The 21,895-nt window shown below is 35.2% G+C and overlaps 1 protein-coding gene across 1 annotated transcript in view; it reads left to right on the top strand.

Moving 5' to 3' along the window:
- The window catches only part of TOPAZ1 (testis and ovary specific PAZ domain containing 1), a 36,362-nt gene that overhangs the window by 5,970 nt on the left and 8,497 nt on the right, over positions 1 to 21,895 (top strand). The window contains exons 3-14 of the mRNA XM_041466708.1: positions 1,734 to 1,795; positions 4,202 to 4,332; positions 6,307 to 6,368; positions 9,566 to 9,672; positions 11,889 to 11,974; positions 12,689 to 12,826; positions 17,235 to 17,298; positions 18,449 to 18,600; positions 18,807 to 18,899; positions 19,185 to 19,300; positions 20,171 to 20,237; positions 21,211 to 21,385. Coding sequence (XP_041322642.1) covers positions 1,734 to 1,795; positions 4,202 to 4,332; positions 6,307 to 6,368; positions 9,566 to 9,672; positions 11,889 to 11,974; positions 12,689 to 12,826; positions 17,235 to 17,298; positions 18,449 to 18,600; positions 18,807 to 18,899; positions 19,185 to 19,300; positions 20,171 to 20,237; positions 21,211 to 21,385 — 1,253 coding nt within the window. The remainder of the gene's footprint in view (positions 1 to 1,733; positions 1,796 to 4,201; positions 4,333 to 6,306; positions 6,369 to 9,565; positions 9,673 to 11,888; positions 11,975 to 12,688; positions 12,827 to 17,234; positions 17,299 to 18,448; positions 18,601 to 18,806; positions 18,900 to 19,184; positions 19,301 to 20,170; positions 20,238 to 21,210; positions 21,386 to 21,895) is intronic.

Here is a 21,895-nt window from a genome sequence, read left to right as displayed (position 1 = left end):
TCATGGAATGAACTCATCTATTGTTTAGTCTGTTTTCTCTCTTAAGCTTTGATACTTGAGTTCAGTGAAAAGGTTTTAAGATTGAATTTTTAATTTAAAAAAAAAAAGGTTTAGATAGAAATAATGCAAAATTTTCCTCCGAAGATCAGGGTTTTTATTGGGATGGGTGTTTTAATTTTCTTTGTGTGGTCTTTCTAGGTGGCTTTATGTTACCTGTATTTTAAGTAACACTTCAATTATTTTCAGGATCGTACCACCTTATAACTGCGTTTTTTGGGGTTTTTTTACTCACTGCTCTCCTTATCCTTTTCATTAAAGCTGTGTGCAAAAGAGGAAGGGAATCTTCTTTGAGGTGCTGAACATTTTTTTTGAACATGAGAATATAAAACTTTTAGATGTTAACAGAATAAAATTTCTGCCAAAACAAGCCTTAAGAGAGCAGGGCAAGTCTGTAGTAGGAGCGTCCAACTTCTTGAGAAGCAGCTAATAAATAGTAAATGTATTAGAAGGAGCATTCATTTCTTTCTGATACCTGTTCAATTTGTTTGCCATTAGCCAAGGGAAATAAAAATGCATGGTTCTTCTTTCTTAGAATTTCCCCTGGATTTGCTAAAGAAACAGGCAACATTTCTTAGTTTGGTTTTTACCTTCCATAATTTGATGCAGATATTATTAGATGATGATTAAACATAGTTGGTAGCAGTCAGGAACATACTAATATTATAAATCAATATGATAATATATTAATATATATGAATTATATTAATATTATGATTCAGTATGAGAATATTGAAATAAGGCAATAGACCTTACCCCAGTTTTATCGGGTAACTTATGATATTATCAGATAATACCAGATCGTGGCCAGCTCATACTTTTTTATTTTTTGTGGGGCTTTTTTTGAGGTTTTTTTTTTTTGAGTTTTACCAAATACAACTGGGACTTCAACAGCTTATTTCTGTGGTGCTTGCATTTTATGTAGAGAAGAGTGCTGGTCACTTCCAGGCATCAGGAAAACATTCTGGCCTGAAGCCTGAATGAGGCAGTAAAACTAATTTTTCACATATGCTTTTGTTTACTATTTTCTGTTGCCTTGACTGGACAGCTTGCTGTCATTACACTTGGTGTCATTCACCAGGTAACAAATTTCTAAAATGTGTGATGATCATGATCATGTGTTATATGTTCTATGTGTAACATTTAAGATACATATTTGTCCCTTCTGAGCTTTTCTAAGGAGAAGTATTTATTTTTTCCTACCTTACCTTTGAAATAAGTGAATTAAGTATCTTCCTCTGAACAGTTGTTTTTGTTACTCTTTTTGAAATTCATTGTTAAGCAAATGATGTTGAGTATAAAATTACTATAAATCACATTTTTTAGAAACTGGTGAATTGGCTCATTAGCACGGTATTTTATTGATTTGCTATACAGAGAAAATTTCCCTTCCCAGTATTTTAGGCAAAGATTAAATGAGATCATGAGCTTTTACTGAAAATTTTGGGTTTTGAAATGTCTTGGTTTTGCTCAACATGTTTAGGTGTACATCTGAAGGGATGAACATAAGAAAGCCAAAAGAGAAAGTTAAAAAGAGACTTAAAACAGTGTGTTGGTTGTTAGTGTTCTGTCCATAGCTAAAAGTATTACTGAGAACTTTTGATCTTATGTAACTGATAGATTATTTTGCATTTGTGCAAGATGGAAATCTTAAGTACACTTTTTGTTCAAAACAGATGCGTGCAAGAATCTGGGAAGTCAAGTGATACAGAAAATTCCTGTAATTTGGTGTTAAAAGGTAAGGGTCTCTGAAAATTTTTGGTATATAATCAAAAGAAGAAAAAACCAAAAAAGATGTTTTGTGACAAAACTAAGGCTTTCTGCTTTCCACATTAAAAAAAAAACAAAACAAAAAACAAAAAAAAAAAAACAAAAAAACTTTTTTGTATTATCTTTTTATTGTTACAGCAGTTCATTTCTCAATGCATATTGAGTCAACATCTTTCAAAATGACACAAGCCTGAGTCATACAGGGAACATGTACTTCTCTGTATTACTGTTGGTAGGACTAGTGTGTTGGAGTGAGGTTTTTTAATTTGGTTCTGGTTCTAGGGTTTTTTGACATTTCTCTGACAGTTTTAGGCAAAGAATTCTGTTAGTTGTTGAGATCATAGTAAGACACTGAGTCCTGTAATAGTGCTTTGGAGTTCAGGTCAGAGTTAGAGGTGGTTGTTCTGTTGTGTTTCTCAGCACACAGAATTTTGTAGTCAGATTTATTTCCAGGTTGTTCTTTTGAGATTTTTTTTGTGGATGCTATGCCCATTCCACTGAGACAGTGTTTTGTTTTTAAAGGATGTCCTTTTTTAATGAAGTAAGGTTACTTCTGATTTGGTGGGGTTCTTCTTCCTATTTAAAGCAGAACGGTCCAGCTAGGCAGTACATGAATGTGATTTATTTTGTTTTCTACAGCTTGCATACCAGACCTACTGGTATACCAAGGTATACCTAATGTAGAAGTTTCTGCTAGATAGGTTGGAAGAACGGGATTTTGACTTTGAGTAGAAGCCCTTTACTGACAGTGGTGAACATACAGAGTGCTGAGACTGGTTTTGGAGGTTCATGGTATTTGCCTTCTGGTATCAATTTGTCAGCTTGTTGCTAATCTTACATTCTGACATTACATGTTGATTTTACTTCAGGCTTGAAAGGTGTCTGTGACAGTACCTCTAGTGCTGGTTTTCCACATTAATGTGTTATGTTCACATAGAAAGAGTGATTTCAGCAGATAGTGCCTCCTGGAAAGGAGTGACTAGAGACTATTAGGGGAAGAGAAGATTTCAGGCTTCAGGTATTAGAAGGCAAAATAAAAGCTAATGAGGTTTTAAGAGCTCAGATACCAAGAAATAGACACAAGTTCCCTGAGGAGGAGTCAAGAGGAAGTGCACAGTTATGCCTCTGGTCATGTAGAGAGACGGGGGGCTGTGCCATGGATTCTGCAATGCTGAGGTGATTGAAGCCAGACCTGGCAAGAAGTTTTGTACTATTCAGTAACTTCTGCGTGTTCTTTGTTGTTTTGCTTCATGTTGTAGCAAAGTTTGAGGCTGAAAGTCTTTGATTCTTTTTATGGTGCCTAAAGTCCTTCTTCCCAGATCTGAGAAGCCGGATCCCGTCATAATCTTAGATGAATATGCACAGAGTAACGTACTGTTTAATACACGACTTTTGAAAAAGACCTGCACAGAACAAAAGTAGGGTGCCTGGCTTTGCTAATTACTGACTATTTATGTATTTATTTAGAAATAGGTGTTACTGTTGGTTTCCTGTGTTGAGTTAGTGAAGTCATGGCTCCTTGCCTTAGTGGCTTCACTTTTTACTTGGGGAAAAACTACTGTAGTTAAAATATTCTGGATGACATCAATCCTCTTCACCTTTCAAGTGGAAATCTTGTGTATGTTGTCTTCAGCCAGATGTGTCTTGTACTTGGTGATCATAGAGACCAGTGACTATAAGACAAAAACCTTTCCAATACTAATCTGATTCTTTCTTCCTGTGTCTGGACACCACAGTGCAGTTGGAAGTCATTTGTGTGATCCAGTAGTGAATTTCTTTTCTATGCAGAACTCTTCTGTTGTACCTAAACAGCCCTTTCAGAAAGTTGCAGCCAGGTGTGTCATTCATTTCCTGTGACACCTGCAAAAGGTGCTGAGATTTCCTGACACTGAATTCTTACTGAGTTTACTATATTACAGGAATTTGGAGTTTCTCAGAGCTTTCTGTATTTAGTTCAGGGTTGCATCATGTCAGTATGATTAACTTATGCCCTTTTCTAACAAAGACTAAGTCTTTTTGCTTAGCAAATTGCCACTCATATCTTTGGCTATGTTTTAATAAAAAAGCTTAACTGAATTTATTTCTAAAGTATTGAATTCAATATTGTAAAAGTAAATGTGTTGTACTGTTCTGCAGGGACCATTAAAGAACATACAGCTTGGATAGAATTTTAATTGCAGATTCAGCCTAATATTTATTTGAAATGGTTCCTGCCTTAAGCATGAAATATTTTTCCATACAAATTTCACATTTAGGAGGTCCTAGGAGTTCTTAAATGTCATTAGTTCTAAGCCTTTGTAATATTTAGGAAATAAAAGCTTTGTTGTCTTGTAGCATGGGAAACACATAAAGCAATGCATTTATACATTTTCAGCTGAAGATGTGAAGACCCACAACTCCTCCAGAGGAAGCAGTCCTTCAGGAGATGTTAGTGAGGACTTTCTTAAAGATAGGCAACAGAGCAAACTAGATGATCTTTTGACAAGTTTGGACATGGATGAGAAGGTACTGAGAAATTATGCTTTCTCTCCTTAAATAGTTTAAGAAATTACAGTCTACATAATTGCATAATTTTAATTACTAATGCTGTTTTATCAACAAAATCTTAAATTTCCTGAAATAGAAAGAATATTATCATTTCATAGATGACTGTGTATTGGCAATGTCATCTTCGCTTAACAGAACTTGATTTTTTTTTGTCACCAACAATTAGACTTTAAATTGGAAGTGAAACAGGCTATTGTTACGTCAGTTGTTGCAGTAATGCTGTATTCCCAATGGTACAAAAATTACTGTTCCAGTGTACACCTATGCGTACTGCTTTGCATGTATGACATTTCTACATAACATACCTAATTTTAAATGTTGCTGTTAAATGCCTCTCAGTATCAGAAGGGTGGGGCAGTGTTGGAAAGCTGGGGAGCTGCACAGCCATCATGCATCTAAGGAGAGTCATTCTGGGCTTCATTACTTGGGCAAAACAACTTTTAACATACACATTTCTAGCTGTTCAGAGGGAATAATTTTCATGCTTACTGACTTTATCTGACCTTTCTCTGTCTTCCCTCCTCTAGATAATAAGTCTAGGTCTTTTAAGTTTTGCTGAAGTTTTATATTATTTGCTTCTTTGATAATGAATTGGAATTTATGTCTCTCTGCCACTCATACGCAGTTGCTGATAACATTTACTGTTTTCCACTACTTCAGGAGTGGCTCGTGGTTTAAACTGGATAAGTTAAACTGTAAAATTCACAGGGTTAAAATTGGGAAGTAATTGGAAAGTTAATCAAACAGCAGAGAATCAGTTTCCCTTTCAAAATTATTTAAAAGAAGAAAAGCATTTCCTTCAGCAAATGGAATTGGGGTGGCTAACATGCAGTTCACAAAGTTAACAGTGCCATTTTGTTTGCTGATCTTTTGGAGAGACAAAAAGGGTCTGTTAAACTGTAAGGTTTGCTGAAGGTGGGGTACTTGTTGCAGTATTACCAGGTCAGTCCCATTTGGGTTGTTTCATAGCTTTGTGGCTTTATAAAATCAGTGTCCTAGTGCTTGCTTTTCTGTGATGTGTTGGACAGTAGAAAATACGTACAAATAATTTCACCCAACCCAAACTCAGACCACAAAATGCATACTAAGCCCTACCTAAACCTGTTGTGTATGTGGATAGAAAATAGCAGTGCACACCTGCAGGGGGAATGCGATGGCAGAATACTTACTGCAGGTACTCTACCATCCAGGGACATTTTCAGATTATGCTTTTTGATAGTTTTTCCAATTAATAATCCTGTGAGAAGGACAAAAACTACACACGGAGAAAATGCTAAAACTATTCAGGAGCTGGTAAAATAAAGTTTGGAAATCCAGTGAGAGCATATGCATCTCCAATTCTTTGGCTATAATCAATTTGTGATAGAATATGAAGTCCTAAAATACTTCATGAATAATGGACGAAACAAAGCCAGGATTCTCTGACTTAATTCTGCATTAGTCTTTTCAGATTCTCTCCTCCAAATATGTTTTGTGATGTCTTTTTTCTCCATATTGTTGGGGATTTTTTAACTATCCGCGATTGTGTAGAGCTGAGCAAAAGGCTTAAATTCCTCCTTGGTGCAGTTTTAAATTTCATTAAACTTGATGGAATAGCTTTTGTGGTGTTACACACATCTGTCAGGCACAGTTAAAGTTGGGCAGTGGGTGTAAAAATTGCTGAGATTATCATGGGAGCAAAGAGAAGACAGTCACATTGTCTTTTTTTCCAATTAACAATCACCATTTTAAAGAACAGAGTGTATAAAGGCAGTATGTCCATTAACAAAGATGTTGTAAGAATAGTCCTACACACCAAATAAGTTTCTACAGTTAAGACTGTCTTATCACACTTTGCAATGATCACTAACAGTTTTAAGTTTGTAGAGTAAAGCATAACAGTCTTAGTAGTGCTTTGCTGTACCTGAAAACAACTTCTAAATATCTTCTCAGTTCAAGGTTGCAGATGGAGTGCCTGATGTTGAAGAAGAAAATAAGAGTGAAGCTGGAAAAAGGTACATACAGTGTGTCCTTCATGTAACCTGTGGTATTCCCCAGTTACTATACAAATAAAACATGATGTTTTTACCTGAACATCACCAGTATTTAATTCAATTTTCCATGTTACTGAAACTATGTGATGAAGAAAATAAATACATGAAGTAATATAATTTCACTCCACAAAGTACTTAACAAGTGTTGTCATAGCCTGACAGGACAATAGGGCTTATTTTGACTTTTGACTGGTGACAAAATATATTTAACTTCATGACATTGTCTCACTTTTGCATCTCAATGTGAATGTAGCATAAGATGTGTTTCTTGCCACAATAGCACTTACCAGAACTTAACAAAATGAAAAAATAATAATAAATAAGTAATAAACATTCCCTTTTTCTTTTCTGCTTATGAAAGAATTGAAAGATCTTATTCAAATTCAGGCTGACAAATATTTGTACAGCAGTAGAAAAAGGTGCTTAAAAACATGTCACATGCATTTAAGGACATGCTTTACTGTTCTTCTAGCTTCAAGCTGTGTTTGCAGTGTTTATTGTAAATATTTCTTAGTCTGATTTACAGAATCACTGAGGAAGCTGAGTTGGAAGGCATCCGTAAGGATCATCAAGTCCTACTCCTGGCCCACCACAGCACTATTCCCAAGAGTCACACCGTGTGCCTGAGAGCGTTGTTCAAACGCTTCTTGAACTCTGTCAGGCTGCTGCTGTGACCACTTCCTGGGGAGCCTGTTCAGTGCCTGACCACCCTCTGGGTGAAGAACCTTTTTCTAACATTAAACCTAAGCCTTCCCTGACACATATTCAGGCCATTCCCTTGGGTCCTGTCACCAGAAAGAAGATATCAGTGCCTGCCCCTCCTCTTCCCCTCACAGGGAAGTTGCAGACTGCAGTGAGGTCTCCCCTCAGCCTTGTCTTCTCCAGGCTGAACAGACCAAGTGACCTCAGGCATTCCTCACCAGGCTTCCCCTCAAGGCGCTTCGCCATTTTCATTGCCCTCCTTTGGACACTCTCTAATAGTTTAATGCCTTTCTTATGTTGTGGCACCCAAAACTTCATAAAATATTCAAGGTGAGGCCACACCAGTGTGGAGCAGAGCAGGACGGTCCTGTCCCTTGGCCTGCTGGTGATGCTGTCCCTGATGCCCCCAGGACAGCGTTGGCTCTCCTGGCTGCCAGGGCGCTGCTGACTCACATTCATCTTGCCATCAACCAAGATCCCAGGTCCCTTTCCACAGTGCTGCTCTCCAGCCTCTCGTTCCCCAGTCTGTCTGTACTTCTAGGGTTGCCCCCTCCCAGATGCGGAATCCATCACTTTCCCTTGTTGAACTGGATGTGGTGGGTGATTGTCCGAGCCTGAATTACTGTCAGACTGAGAAATTTGCATTCATCAGCAGTCCAGAAATGACAGAGAATTAGTTTTTGTATGAAAGGTATACTTAAGATTAAATTATTAAGTAATTAGAAGAGAAATAACATACTAGAGTGTTGTGGTTTAGGAGCAGTAATCACCAGTTGGCTACTGCAAAAATTAACCCTGTCCTGGCTGGAACTAGAACATAGTAATTTTCAAAATAAGCAAGAAACCTAAGCTGACATAGAAGAGAGTGCTGCTTTTTTTTCCAACAGTGCTCACATTTCTGCGACAGACTTGAGTCTGACAGAAGTCTGTTAGTGGAGAATACTGCATCTTTTTGTTAATCCACTAGAGAGCTCCAAGCTCCTCCTTCTGCTATAAAATGCCCATTTAAATTTGTCTTAGTAGCATAAATAGTTCTTACAGAACAAGTAGATTGTGCTGAATAAGTTCTTTACAGAATAAGTAGATTGTGCTGAACAAAATATGTTTGTGCAATGCAGCACTCTGTGTGGTTAGAGAAGAGGCCTTCCTTTGCAGTTGAACTATTTTCTCTAGTTTTACTGAAAAATGTTACTATTGTGAAGTTTTATCTAGAAGAAAACATAGTTGTTCTTATTTAACAAACTCCTCTTCTAGTGATGCTGTTACTAAAAAAAAATGCTTGTAGATGTATATAGTTTACAATTCCTGGCAAAATTGTGTGTAGTTTCATGTTTAGATTAAAGAAATCTGAAGGGAAACTGCTATGAAAATCCTATTGTGTCAGAACTGAGGCTGGCATCATGAGGAAGCAGATAAGAAGATATTATGTGATAATTTGAAATTTCTGAATAACTAAAACTGCAGATTTTTAGTTCCCTCTGGAAACCCACCCAAATGCATTGATGAGAATAAAGATTCATCTTGAAAAATTTGGGTTTGTTAGATAGAATTTATTCCTCTCTACAGTAGCATTTTTATTTCAAATTGTATTGAAAACCTCCCAAAGTTTAGGAACTATTTAAATTATCTTGACTATGAGAAGTATTAAATAACTTGAATCCCTTATAGGAGCTGGCAACTGTTTCTGTCTGCAGAGGAGCAAGCTGGTTAAAACCAGGATTGTACTGAACCAGGATTCTTATTTGAAAGGGAGAAGGGGAGCAAGATCTCATGAAAGGGAATAATATTTTTCCTGTGGATTTGTTTGCAAATGTGAAAGAGATTACCAAGTATTTTGCTAGCAATATTTTTATCTTATTTTTGAAAACACCACATTTTAGACATTTAATTCTCCAGAATGTACATATTTGGGAATAAAAGCAGAACAGTCTTTAATTTGGATTCCCTTTGAAATCACCTAAATCTTCTGTCCAGTAGTCAGTTTTTAGGAAAGAAAACAGTTGACTCTTCAGATGTAATTTGAAAAGCCTTGGGGTTTACTCTTTGGCACATATTACATTACAGACTAAAGTAAAGTAGATGCTTCTTCAGAGGTGACAGAAATCATCTCAATCTTCTTGTCAGCATGGGGGGGGGGAGTGGTTCACAGGTGCCTTTTCTACTTATTTATTGAATAACAAAATTTCATATCGTTATGTGTTAGGGCAGAATAATCTCAGCTAAAATCATAATCAGATTGGACCAGGCAAATGAGAGTAATGAAAGTAAAATTGTTGGGGCTTCTGGGTATTTAAATTTATGGCAAGTTCCGAAGTGTTGCATAAAGTGTTGAAGAAATTCTCATCTTTTGTACACTTAATCCCTCTTTTAAGGCACGCAGTAGATGAAAGAAACCCCTGTTAAATTTGGTTAAACAAACTAATTTTAACAAAATTTTGGTTTTTAATATTCAACAGTGACTGTAAATACAAAGTGAATGGTGAATTGCTATCAGGAGTGCCATTGAATGACCGAAAAGTAAATCTCTTCAGTGGAACTACAGAGATGAAATCCTGGACACATGGTATTGTATGCTGTGTTGATGAGCCCTTCAGAATTTTTTTTTTTTGTGCTTTATTTGCCAATGAAATCTTAAGGACTATTTTCAGTTCCTGAAGATGTTGGCTGGAATTTTACTTTGCACATATAAGCAAAACTGCAAGATCTCATGGTAGGTTAGTGAGAGGTTTGGGGTTGGGTTTTTAGCGGAATTCTATTCTAGAAATAATTCTGAAAGGCATAAATATCAGATAGAGTTATTTCTAGAATAATTCTATCTGATATTTATGCCTTTCAGATACTTTAATGGTACAGGAATGCACACATTCTTAGTAGTCTGACACATTGTGTTTGACATGTGTTATTAGCAAGTAACTTTTTTCCTTTATTTGTGGTCAGAGAATGTGACTGCAGATTTGGTTGGTTGATTGTTCTTAATAAGACTTGCTAAAGTGGTTTGCCCACCTTGCTGAAGGTCAGAACTTTGTTGTTTATGCCAATTCAAATGTTTTTGAGGCATTCACTAGACTGGGTCAAATAATTATATGGATTTAGTAAGTAGCACTTCATGTTGACCCACTGTATTTCACACGTGGGACAGATGTCTGTGCCACCAGAGAAATCATAATGGAACTGCAGTCACTGCACATAACAAATCTGACATTTAGCTTTGCATAAATGCGCGGTTTATTTGGCGTACAAGATAGAGAAGAATAGGAATCGATTACTTGTGGCTAGATACTGCATGCTGTTTCTTTGCAACAGGTGCTTTGGAAATCAGTGGTTTTAGAATTATTGATTAATATGGATATTTATATGGATTTCTTGAACTAAGATCAGTCACAGGGGTTCTTGTTGAGTTTCAAATTATACTGTCAGTCTGAGCTTGTAGAAAAATTTTGTCTTGTCATTTAACAGTATTTTCAGGTAGTGCAAGAAACACATGACAAAAAGCGACTTTGAATATGTCTTCAGACCCCAGTTGTTTGAAACTGTTCATGTCTTTGGCCTTCAAAGCATATGCAGCTTCTGAAGAGTTCTTCAAAGTCTACTTTCTTAAAGTTATTTGAAAGTTGCCAAAGCAAGAGTTTCTGTGCTGGGACAGGGCAAAACAGCCTTCTATTCCCAGAACTGTGCAGGCAGGATTGGCTATTTGGCTTTAGGGCCTGCTTCCCTACACGTCTAACCTACCATCAGCAAGAGAGAGTACAAACTATTGAAAGGACCTGGTCAAAAACTTTGTGCTTGGGGATGGCAGGAATCTGGAGGAAAGATCAAATTCCCAGTGTCATTTTTCTATAGCTAGTGGTTAGCTCTTTTCTCAATCTTTTACTTGTGACTAAATGTATCCAATCCTGAACTGATTGAGTGGTCCACTGTCACTTCACAAGTTTTTGCAATGCAACAATACATAACATTTAATACTCATTGTTCTACATTATGCTCTGTCCTTCCTATCCTGTGATAGCCCTGTCTGTTAGGAAGACATGGAGATTAAGAACCATGTGCCTAGTGCCAGTCTCTAGAAGAACATTCGTTATTGGATGCTCTTTAGTAATTATGATTTGCCAGAAGGGGCTAAGCACCCTGTCTTTTGAACACTCAGTTCTTTGAAGGGGCCAGATGGGAACCCTAGAATGCAGGGCATTCAAAAACTCGCATTTGCCTTTAGATATGGAGTTGAAAATCTGAACTTTTATCTTCCATTAACATTATTCTTTTTCAGAGAAAGGAAACTGTCATTCAATAATAATTAAAGTTCTAAAACCAAGTTTCATGATTAAGAAACCAGTAACTGGGCTTAAACTTTCTACTTGCATTGCTTAAAACATAAGAGTATGAAAGGTTTTCAATCAGTTCGGAAAAAATAGCTTAAATTTAGGGCTAGTGATGTTGGAATGCAAAGATTACTGATAAAGTGGGTAGGTTTTGAAATTAAAACTTCTGGATATTTTTATTCCTTCTCTTATCTGTGTAAGTTAGAGCAGGAACCTTGAATAAAGTAGTGAAGTTTTTAATTTAAATGTGCTTACTCTTGAAGTTTGTGTAAAGTCTCACTTTTAGGATAATTAAGAAAACTGTAATTTAAATTACTGGCTTTAGACTACATTAATCAATTTTTCATTAATCATTGCTGTGACTTGAAGGAACTATAAATATAAAGGAAAATAAGATGGATGAGAGCGGTTTCCGTATGATTAATTTTTATTATGTGATTTGTGCCCTCATCCTAATTTTTAGGTTGCAAATCTTCAGGAAGAAGTACTTCACTGCCATTGAAGAATTGTGGAGATTTTGAGCCATGGAAGATGGAGAAAAATGCAAGTGTGAGTTGTTAAATCTTAGATTTCTGATCCTTTGGCACTAAATTTCTTATGGCTGTTCAGACGGTTCCCCATGTATCAAGTCAGAAACTGTGAATCTGTGTATGTTTGTTTTTACACCTTTAAAGATGTTATCACTAAGTATAATTTCTGAGAACAAAATCAGTGATGAAGGGGCTGCTATTCACAGTGAAGTTTTCTTGATTTCTGTTTTCAGCTTAAGCAAAATCAAGTAATGATTTTTGCTTTATTGATGTTTGTAGAACTTAAAAGCAGACAAGGTTTCACATGTTCAAGACAGCCTGCTTTATCCATGATGCTGGGCACTGAAAAAGGGTTAAGGAAATTGATTCCCCAGAATTCTCAGATGATGACTCAGAGCTGTGCAGTAACTTGTCATCTTTCTCCCTCCTCTCTACTCATTGTCCATCTCATTTAGCAGTTCTTGCATTATCCCTGTTTGTGGTCTTCAAGACAGGCTTTTGTTGTATGAGACATCAACATGACATGACAAGGGATTGATCTTTGTGTCCTTTGAAATGCTGCAAATACAGTATAGAGATGAGGGTTGTTTCAGAGGCTTAATTAGAGATCACATTTTCTGCTTTTGTTTATGGTTTGTAGATATTTTGAAACTTTAAAAAAACAAAAACCATGTTTGCTTTCAATAAATATTATTTGGCTTTTTCTGCTTGTTTTAATTTTATTTTATTCCAGGCTTCTCCTTCAGTCCAGCAGATCCTTGATGCACTTAACTTGCCCCGTAAATACTGCAGATATTATTTCATGACTTCACGTGGGTGTGAAAGAACAAAATGTTGGTTCTGTCATGTTCCAGGACAAGGGGATGAAAAGGTAAATAACATTATTAAAGTGAGGAAAATATTCTAAATGTGAACATTTTTTAAAACCAAAACATCATCTCCTTTGTTCATTTATATATGGGCAGTAAGTAATCAATCAGAGATTGATGGATTAAAAAATTGTTGCGAAATTCTTTCTCTCAAGGTCTTCTAAAGTTTTTTTTAAACATGGTGTTAACTAATTAGTAGATGTTTTAACACACATCAACAATTAGGCTGTCCAAATACAGAGAAGTAGAATGGGCAGATTCTGAGACATTTCTATCCTGAGCATCAGAGACTTCAAGGAAACCTTTGCAAAGACTTTGTGTGTACTGTTAAAGTCAAAAGCCATCTATGGTATATTACCTTCTGCATATTTTGTGCAACAATGGGCGTGTTTGTTTTAAGATGCTGTAATTTCCTTAAATAGAGCAACAATTCTCATAATACTTGCAAGCAAGAATAGTTTTCCAATGATGGGCAAAGTAAATGTGTTTTCAGATCATTTAACAGAGGGATTTTGAGTTTAATGCTTCCAAGAAATGTGCAAGGCAAGCTAATTGTACTGACAAGTAATAAGATTTTTAAATTTGCTGTATGAAAGTTTTGTAAGTTAACTGGAAGTAAATAAAAACATCAGAGCATGTAACCAATAATAAATGCCTAATTTGTCCTCATCAGGTTTTACAAGATTTCTTTCTTATCTACTATCTTACTGGTATGAGTGCAATTTTATCATTGATGTCAGTAAGTAAAAAATTTCAGAATCAAAATGTAAAAAAATAACTTGCAGTTAACCTGTTAGACATAATTGCTAAAAAAATTAACACCTACAGCAGCTTGTCCATCTTCCTGATACCTTAAATATACTGTGTCAGAATTTTTAAAATACATCAGTGTAATTTGGTTTTATTTTTCTTAATGTTTTCTCTTTTCCTTTATATATATATATATATATATATATACCAAAAAAAGCTGGTTTATATTTTTGTTAATGCTTTCTAACCCCCTTGAAAATTTATATGACATCTTAAAAATCCTAAGATAATTTGAGAGTAATTTCGTATGGAACATTTTTCCTTTTTTCTCAAGTGTGATACACCTTTGGCAGGCTGTTGTGAATATTTGTAATTTTCAGCTAGTTTGTCTGAATTACTGTGGTTTGTACTTCATTATATTACAGGCACATTAAATAATTGTTTGCCTAAGACTATTAAAAATCCATTCAATTTGATTTTACTTGTTGTACAGCATTCCAGCAGACTTTAACACTTCTACCCACCAAACCTAGACAAATTTTCTTGGTAGTCTAAAAGTATACCTGAGTTTTGTTTGTGTATGTATTTATGTTTTTAGCCCTGTCCATTTAAAAATTATAATAGGCCAAGCACCTCATGGTGGCACCAAAGTACATAAAAGAAGAACAGGTAAAGAAGCTATAAAGGCATCTAATCTTATGCGGGAGGAATAAATCTCTTCAGGAGAGCTGTTATGCAGACTGATGCTTAGAGCTTAGTGTTCTCAGTGATAATAGTTACCAGAGTCTTTGAAGAGAAATACCTTTCCTCATAATGATAATTTTTTCTTTTTCATTAAGTAACTGGTTGATGCTTAAGGCATAACTTCCTAGTATTTAACACTTTACAGTTGTAGTTGATCACACAACACAGCAGTGCTTGAATTCATAAAAACGTCCTATGTTTTGAAAATCAGCATACTCTTGAGCTCAGTAAGTTGTACAAGTTATCAATTTTTTGTTTTTTTGGTTTTTTTTTTTAAAGATGCCTTTTGTTTTCAAGCCGTGAAATCTGTTTTGTATTAGATAAAGTAAACAAAAGACTGTTTCAAATACTTGCCAGAGTATTTAAAGGAAGGGTGGGTCTTAACAATATATATCAGTGATGGAGAAGAGGGTAAAGGAGGTGATGCTGGACTCTTCTCCGTGGTCCTCAGTGAAAGGGCGAGACACAGTGAGCTTAATACAGTAAACTGTTTTGCTCAAATGACACTTCAGAGTGTGGCACAGGCAATCATTTTGTGGATAAGTGGTTTCAGAACATGTTGTTATGCAACTGTATTTCTCTTTGTGATTTTATTTTAGCTTTGTGAACTTTACTCATTAATTTTCTTTGTCTGCTATCAATTGAAGAAATTTTTACTTTCTGTGACTTCATACTCTCCTTTCTGTTGATCCTAGGAACCTCCTAACTGGAAAGAAAAAGAATATAAAATAGGATGATTTCTTCCTTCAATAGTGTTGTCTTACAACTTCAGGGCCTTGGATATATGCTTCTGTTGTGGTGGAGTTTGGTTTTGTTTTTTTAATGTGGCTTCCTAAAGAAATGTGATTCTACATTATCCTTTTATTACTGTCTCTAACCATCACTAAATAACCTTTGAACTTTTTGATCAGTTTCAGCTACATTGAATAGGAATTGTGCATCTCAAAGTTTCCACAGCTTACATGAAACTTCCTGTGAGGATCCTGGTTTTGGTCTCACTGAGATAAAGGCTGCAGTATATGGGTTTCTCCCTTATTAAACAATGGAGTGGGCACTGACTGGGAGATGCTGAAGTATTTAGTGAATTCCTGTGCTTGTTCTTCTGAATAAGCACCTCTGTGTTGTTGTAGTAGGATCATGTTTTTACTGGAGAGTTGGTTGCTTGGTTGGTTGTATAAAATACAGAGGCCTTTATTATGGTTTTATTAAATTGTCATGTTAAATGAGTCATGGAATCAACTGATAGATGACAGAATAGTGTGATTTATACTGCCTTTTGAAAATAGGAATAATCTCTTTCATGTACCTTCATTCAAAATCTATTACAGCTAACTCAAAATTTAAAGATTCTGACATTTTTGCATAGTTTGTGGGTGCAGTTACACCTTTCAAAGTTGGAACAACTAAATCAACTGAAGCCTTCTAGAAGGTGAAAATGAATAACACATTTAGTTTCTTTTGTTAATGTAATACAGCATGTCCCATGATTGCATACTACTACAAGTGGTTGTCCAAGCTATTCACTAATACTTGGAACAGTCAGAGCTCCAGATGCATCTTGGCTTTTTTGGGGAGTCAGTCCAAAGAAGGAGAAAAATGGATTCCATGAGAAAGCAAACTAATTTCTGTACTGTAAGCTAAAGTTTATTTTGGAAATGCCCTTAGCCACCTGGGAGTATAGATTTGGATTGAGTTAACCTGTTCCCAAGTGACACTTCAGGTATATTAATAATCAAAAATTTTATATGATTTTATGAAAGATATATCTTGGAATATAGCTCAGAATTGCAATGCTGCTTCCAAATAAAAACAATAAGCTTTATTTATACTTAGATGTGTAATTTTTGTATTCTTTGGCTTAATTCTTTGGCATTAACCTGCTTATGGTTAATGGCTTTAAAATAAGATGTCTTGGCCATAAACCAGTATCTTCTGCTTTGATGATAATTCATTTGCATAATGAACTTCATAAGTGAATCCTGTGTCATTTTGAAGTAGCATGTAAAAATAAACCTGTTTCAGTTATGTATTACCATGACTACTAATTTAGGGCATTTTCTTTCTCTTGATCTTTAACTATTTCACAAAATAGTATATAAATATGACCAATTTACATTGTTGTGCAGAAAGACTGTAGATGTTCTAGAAGTGACAGGGGATTCCTAAAAGGAAGTGTTGGGGGGGGGGGGTTCCCTCACTTGGAATTCTAAGATATAATGCCAGTAGTCTTTATTTCTTCATCTGCAGAGATGGAGCAAAATGTGTAAGTTTCACAAAGCTGACAGCTTAAGATGTTAAGACAAGAATGTTCCGATTCTAAATAACATTAAAATATCTAGGTGTGGATTTCTTTTTTTTTTTTAGTTAATTCAGTCTGTAGTGAAATGGCTCATTAAATCAAGTTAGTTCTGAGCTTTTTGTTCTGTTCCTTATGATGATTCTTTGTACCAGTCAGTGTTACCAGCTTCATTTCTGGATGGTTATTTGATTTCTTAGTTGGTACATTGGTGAATTTTTTACTCACCATGTTTCACTTCCACATTTTTGCTTCCCTTTCTTTGTGTACAGTCTGCCACATTTATACTAATTCTGAAGTAACTGCATTTTCAAATTGTTTTTTTTCTTCTTTTTTACTTGCTATGAGTATATATGTACACATGCAAACATTTGTGGTCCCAGCAGCCTCTTTTTCGAAACATGGCATCTGCATTATTTTTCTGTTTGATTTGTTGGCCTTTCGACAGAGCCTTTGCCTACAGGCCCCATTACCTTCTTTTATCGTTTATTAGTATGTATGGCTTACATGGAAGCAATGTAAAGCTCATTATATAATAGAACTCATGCTTGTGAGTAGTTCTTTTGTTCAGCATAAACTGAAGTTACATTTTACTCTGTATTTTTTTCTTTTTTTTACAGATTTGCATGGCAATTCTTAGGACATACATTAGTATCAAAGAATCAGGCCTCCTAAAACGTGCAGGTATGGTATAGTAGTAGCTGTTGATGTATCTTTGTTACTTAGCTTATTTAAAGCAAATTAAATAGGCTGTTGAAAGAGAAATGGTTGCCACTTCATCAGTGAATAAAAAGTTCTTAAAATTAAAGAATACATTCAATCCCTGCATTTTAGTGGTTCTGTTTCCCAGTAAGGCTAGAAATTTAGATAAGCACTTAGCTCAGGAGGTTCTTAGAAATCTTAAAATCTTATCTTCCACATAAAATGAACATACCTGACTGTAACTAGACTTGGGAGTAGAAATATGTAAATAAAGCAGGTAGGAGGCTTAACAGAACCCAAATTTTATTAAGGTGCTTTTGAACACCCTGGCCAAACATCAAAAACCCAAGAACTTGAGAATGGAAGCTCTAGAAATTAAGTGTTGCTACTGCACCCACCCCCAACAGCTTTAGTTTAGTCCTTACACCATATATGTAAACGATTATGATTAACACATTTTAAGGACTGCAGTTCATTCAGGTCCATCTGAGCTTTTGAGTTCAGTCAGAAAGGGCTTTTGTTTTGTTTTTACTCTGGACAGTGATTCCTTTTATACCTGTCCTGAGCAGTCTTTAAGTTTTTGAAAGCTTCTTAGAGTGTAGCAGAATGACAACGGGGAATTCAGTTGCACCGTGTGCTGCGCTGCAGTGTTCCTGTGCTGAACGCATGAGTGCTTTAATGTGGGTAACACTGGATTCCAGCAGGCCACAGTACATGTTTGTCAAGGAAGGATGGCACTGGAACAGGTTGTAAGACCATCCACTGTAACAGAGCACTTCTAGAGCTTCCTGTCTGGGAAGGTCTTACTGCCTTGATGCATGTACCAAATCTAACCTGGGGTTGTGCATTCTTCTTGTGCTGCACCAAATCAGCTAAACTTTCTGGGAACCTACAGGGCTTACAGTGCTCAGCACAATGATACAACATATTTCAGAATAGTCAGTCTGGTTCTGGTAAGGTTAACACTGTATTCAAACTGGATCCTTCCACCTGTTTTTCTCCTATCCCTGTTCCACAATATCTTGGACAATTAAGCATTGTTACACTGTGTCTAAAATGTAAGGAAATAACTTGTTTAAATCGTCAGCATCAGTTAACCCCAAAGTAAAATTCAATTTAATTGCTTTTTCAGTCCAGATATTTGTGCAGTATTACAAAGAAGTTACTCCTGGCGTGGATTTTGCTTCTGAAGTGCTGAACAATCTTCTTGTTTCATTGCTCAACAACTGCTTGCTGCAGGAAGTATTTCAGATATTGAATGTAATTGTACAAATCAAGACATTGGTAGGTGACTTTGTAATATTTTTTAAATCTTAGTTTTACAATTTTCGTTTTTTGAGTACTATGCCATTTATTATTTAGGTTTGTTTTTACTCTGGTACTTAAATCTTGGGTGAGGGGAGTAATTCAGAATATCCTATTACAAAATCTCTGCACTTTCTAATTGAAAGGAGTTGCAAAACTGAATGTGCTTTTTCTGTCTCTGTTAGCCAGCTATAGATGTTCTTCTGAAAGTTTTTGACCATGTGGCTTCTTTGAATATAAGAAATGCTGTGCCTACATTAATCAGTACCTTCTGTAAGGTATGAGTTTCATTTGTACTACTGCTGCTTGTTGGAATTTCTGAAATACACTGCTTGTTTGAAAACTCAAGCATATCAGTTTAAAAACCAATGCTGAAATGATATTGACAGTGTTATTGTGAGTAGCTGAATACGTGGTATCGATTTTCATTTATTCCTTAATTTTTGACTGAGATTCACTGCGATGTGTTTTTCCCAATGTTGGTTGCCACTTACCTCTGAAGATGCATTAAGTCATCAAAACTTTTAATATGCTTACTTTTCTTACCTTGTTTGATATTACAGCTCATTGATGCTGGTATGTTCCTTGAGTTAGAACATTTTGACTACATTATTAAGGTACTTCGCCAATTGCAAGTTTCCAGTTGGGAAATGAGTACTGTTATAAAAATGAAATCCAGGTATGTCTTTAAGGAGCTATTCTCTAATTATAGCTGCTTAGCTCTTTCTTCAGCATCTATTTTTATAAATTTATGTGGAATCTTTAAAAGATGTGTTCGGTGAAAATACTACCATATTATGCCTAAATGTATTTTAAAGTGCAGTCAATCTACTGTGTTTTAAAGATCAAGCATTGTTAAATCAAAATTTAGCTTCTGACCACAATTACTAGTTTTTTCCATATCAGTCATCATTGTACAATTTGCTGCCAGCTGTGATAGAAGTTTATATAGCTAGCCAAATTAGAAACATCGTAGTTTAATATGTAATTTATAATACTAATATATCGTTTACCCACTTAAGCAAATGGTACTTCTGCAATAATCAACCCTTCTAGGATTAGTTCTAATCTGTGGTTTTCTAGTTTTCTTTACAGTGTGACTACATAAACATTTGTGCCAGCACTGCTAGGGAGGAGGATAATTTTTTGAGTACTGCTGGGATATGCTGCACAAAATGTCAAATCTGTTCAAAAACTGCTAATACTTCCCCATCTCTTGGACAAGATTGTGATCCTTTTTAATTTTTGTATCATCTGCATCATATACACACACAAGTTGACAAACTAAATTTGTGATTCATGAACATACCTTTGATTCTTAGTGGAAGCCAAATATGCAGCATCTGTGAAAATAGCTTTGCTCAATTATTTGTTTAATACATGCAATAACTTCCCTTGGCAAGATTTTAAATGAGCTTTTCAATGTGCAGTTTGTGTAATGTGAAGCAAATAGGATCAAAAATCACATCTGTTTAATGTTCGTATGTGATAATTTGTTGTTCAATAGGATGTGTTAAAATTCAAGTATTCTTTTTTTTTCATATGGAAGAATTAAGGAAAGATATTTTGAAAAGACATGGATTTTTGACTTCAACTTGGCAGTGGCTGAAATTCAGGTACAGTATGTGTGTTCTTCATGACTTCTTTTAAACCTACATGAAATAGCAATTTCTATACATTTTTTAATTAGTGGGCTTTATTATCAAGTACAGTGAGCTTATGCAAAGCCATGTTTGGGAAGGGTTAATATGCAGGAGAAAACTGTCTTTGACCTTTCTGTAATGTCAGTATTTTGATTTACATACTTGTAGTTTTTATCTTTGTTTTGCATCAAATTCAAAGATTTTGTAACTTTAAGCAATTATTTCCTCTGGTTTACATTTGTTGTGCTTGTAACTGGTAGTGGTACATCATTCCTCACCAAAAAAAAATATTTAATACATTATTTAGCAGATAGAATTCATATCTGGTATAAAAACAGACAAATGTAAAAGCAATCGACAACATTGAGCAGTATTTTAAAGAATAAGAAAATATTGTAAAACATTCTTTATTTGGACACTTGTGTCTTTTGTATTCAAGGTCAGATTACTCATTATGCATAATTATAATATAGTTTGCATATTCTCACACATACTGTGTAGATCCAGAGATTGAAGTATAAAAAGGGAAGAAACAGTACTGATTTTTTTACTCCTTTAACACCAACGTTATCAAGTGATCTGGCAAGCAAAAGACTAATTCATAGAGAAAATAAATCCATAAATTCAGCATGCATCATGGGAAAAAAGTACTGAATAAATGCCAGTTCCTAAATAGGATGAATAAGTTATGAGCTTTCTCAATTGGGGTCATGACATGAAAAAAGGAATTTAATTTCTTGAGGGATAGAAGTAATTAGCAGTCCATGCAAGTTTGGCAACATGTAACTGCCATATGACCATGAAGGTTCTTGGCAGTAGCATTTCAACTGCATTTTTTTTTTCTCCTTTAAGTCTATCCCAGGTACAGATCTCAAATTTCACTGTATTTTATGTTTGGTTTTCTGGAAGCAGGTTTGCTTATATTTGTCCTTTGCCTCCTTTACAGCATTGCAAGGAAAAAAGGGATTGGACTAAGTTGGGAGCTTTGTATCTTAATGCAAGAACTGGATGTGAACATTTTGAGGATCTTCAGAAATTGTTTTTATCTATTGCTGAAATTTTAACCAAAGATTCTGAGGCAGACAGACCAGGAGTCCCTTTTTGTGATTTTGCTGATATAGGTAAAATTAAGATGCAAGAAGGCTTTTTGTAGAAAAGAGATTAAAAATGAACTAATATAGGTTTTCTATTATTAGTTAATTTTATGTTACAATATTTTGAATCTTTTGAGGTGTAAATACAGTCAGCTGTAATGTTCAGTACAAGCTATATTCCAGTAGAAATAAAATACTTACACTTGAGGAAGATTCTGAAGGAGGAACAGTAGAGTTTTGTGAAATCAAAGAGAGAACCCAGAATTCATAATCTTTGAATTAAAATGGCCTATGCTCAGAACAATGGCAAATGTATTTAAGTATTCTCATGTAAAGTGTCACATGAAAATATTACATTATGTTAATAGCACAAATAAGCTTTACTGCTGTAAGGATGTATATACTTACGTGTTTTAAAACACATAGAGCAGGTTACATCCTGTATATAATTTGTACCTTTTTTTTTTAGTAAGTTGGATTTTTAGGATTATTTTATTCTCCAAAGAATCAATGGTTTCTGCAAGGGCTGGGTGCTCG

The sequence above is a fragment of the Pyrgilauda ruficollis genome, unplaced genomic scaffold, assembly GCF_017590135.1.
Source record: "Pyrgilauda ruficollis isolate IOZ18807 unplaced genomic scaffold, ASM1759013v1 scaffold2, whole genome shotgun sequence".
Lineage (NCBI taxonomy): Eukaryota > Metazoa > Chordata > Aves > Passeriformes > Passeridae > Pyrgilauda > Pyrgilauda ruficollis.
This window is presented reverse-complemented; position numbering and strand designations above follow the sequence as displayed.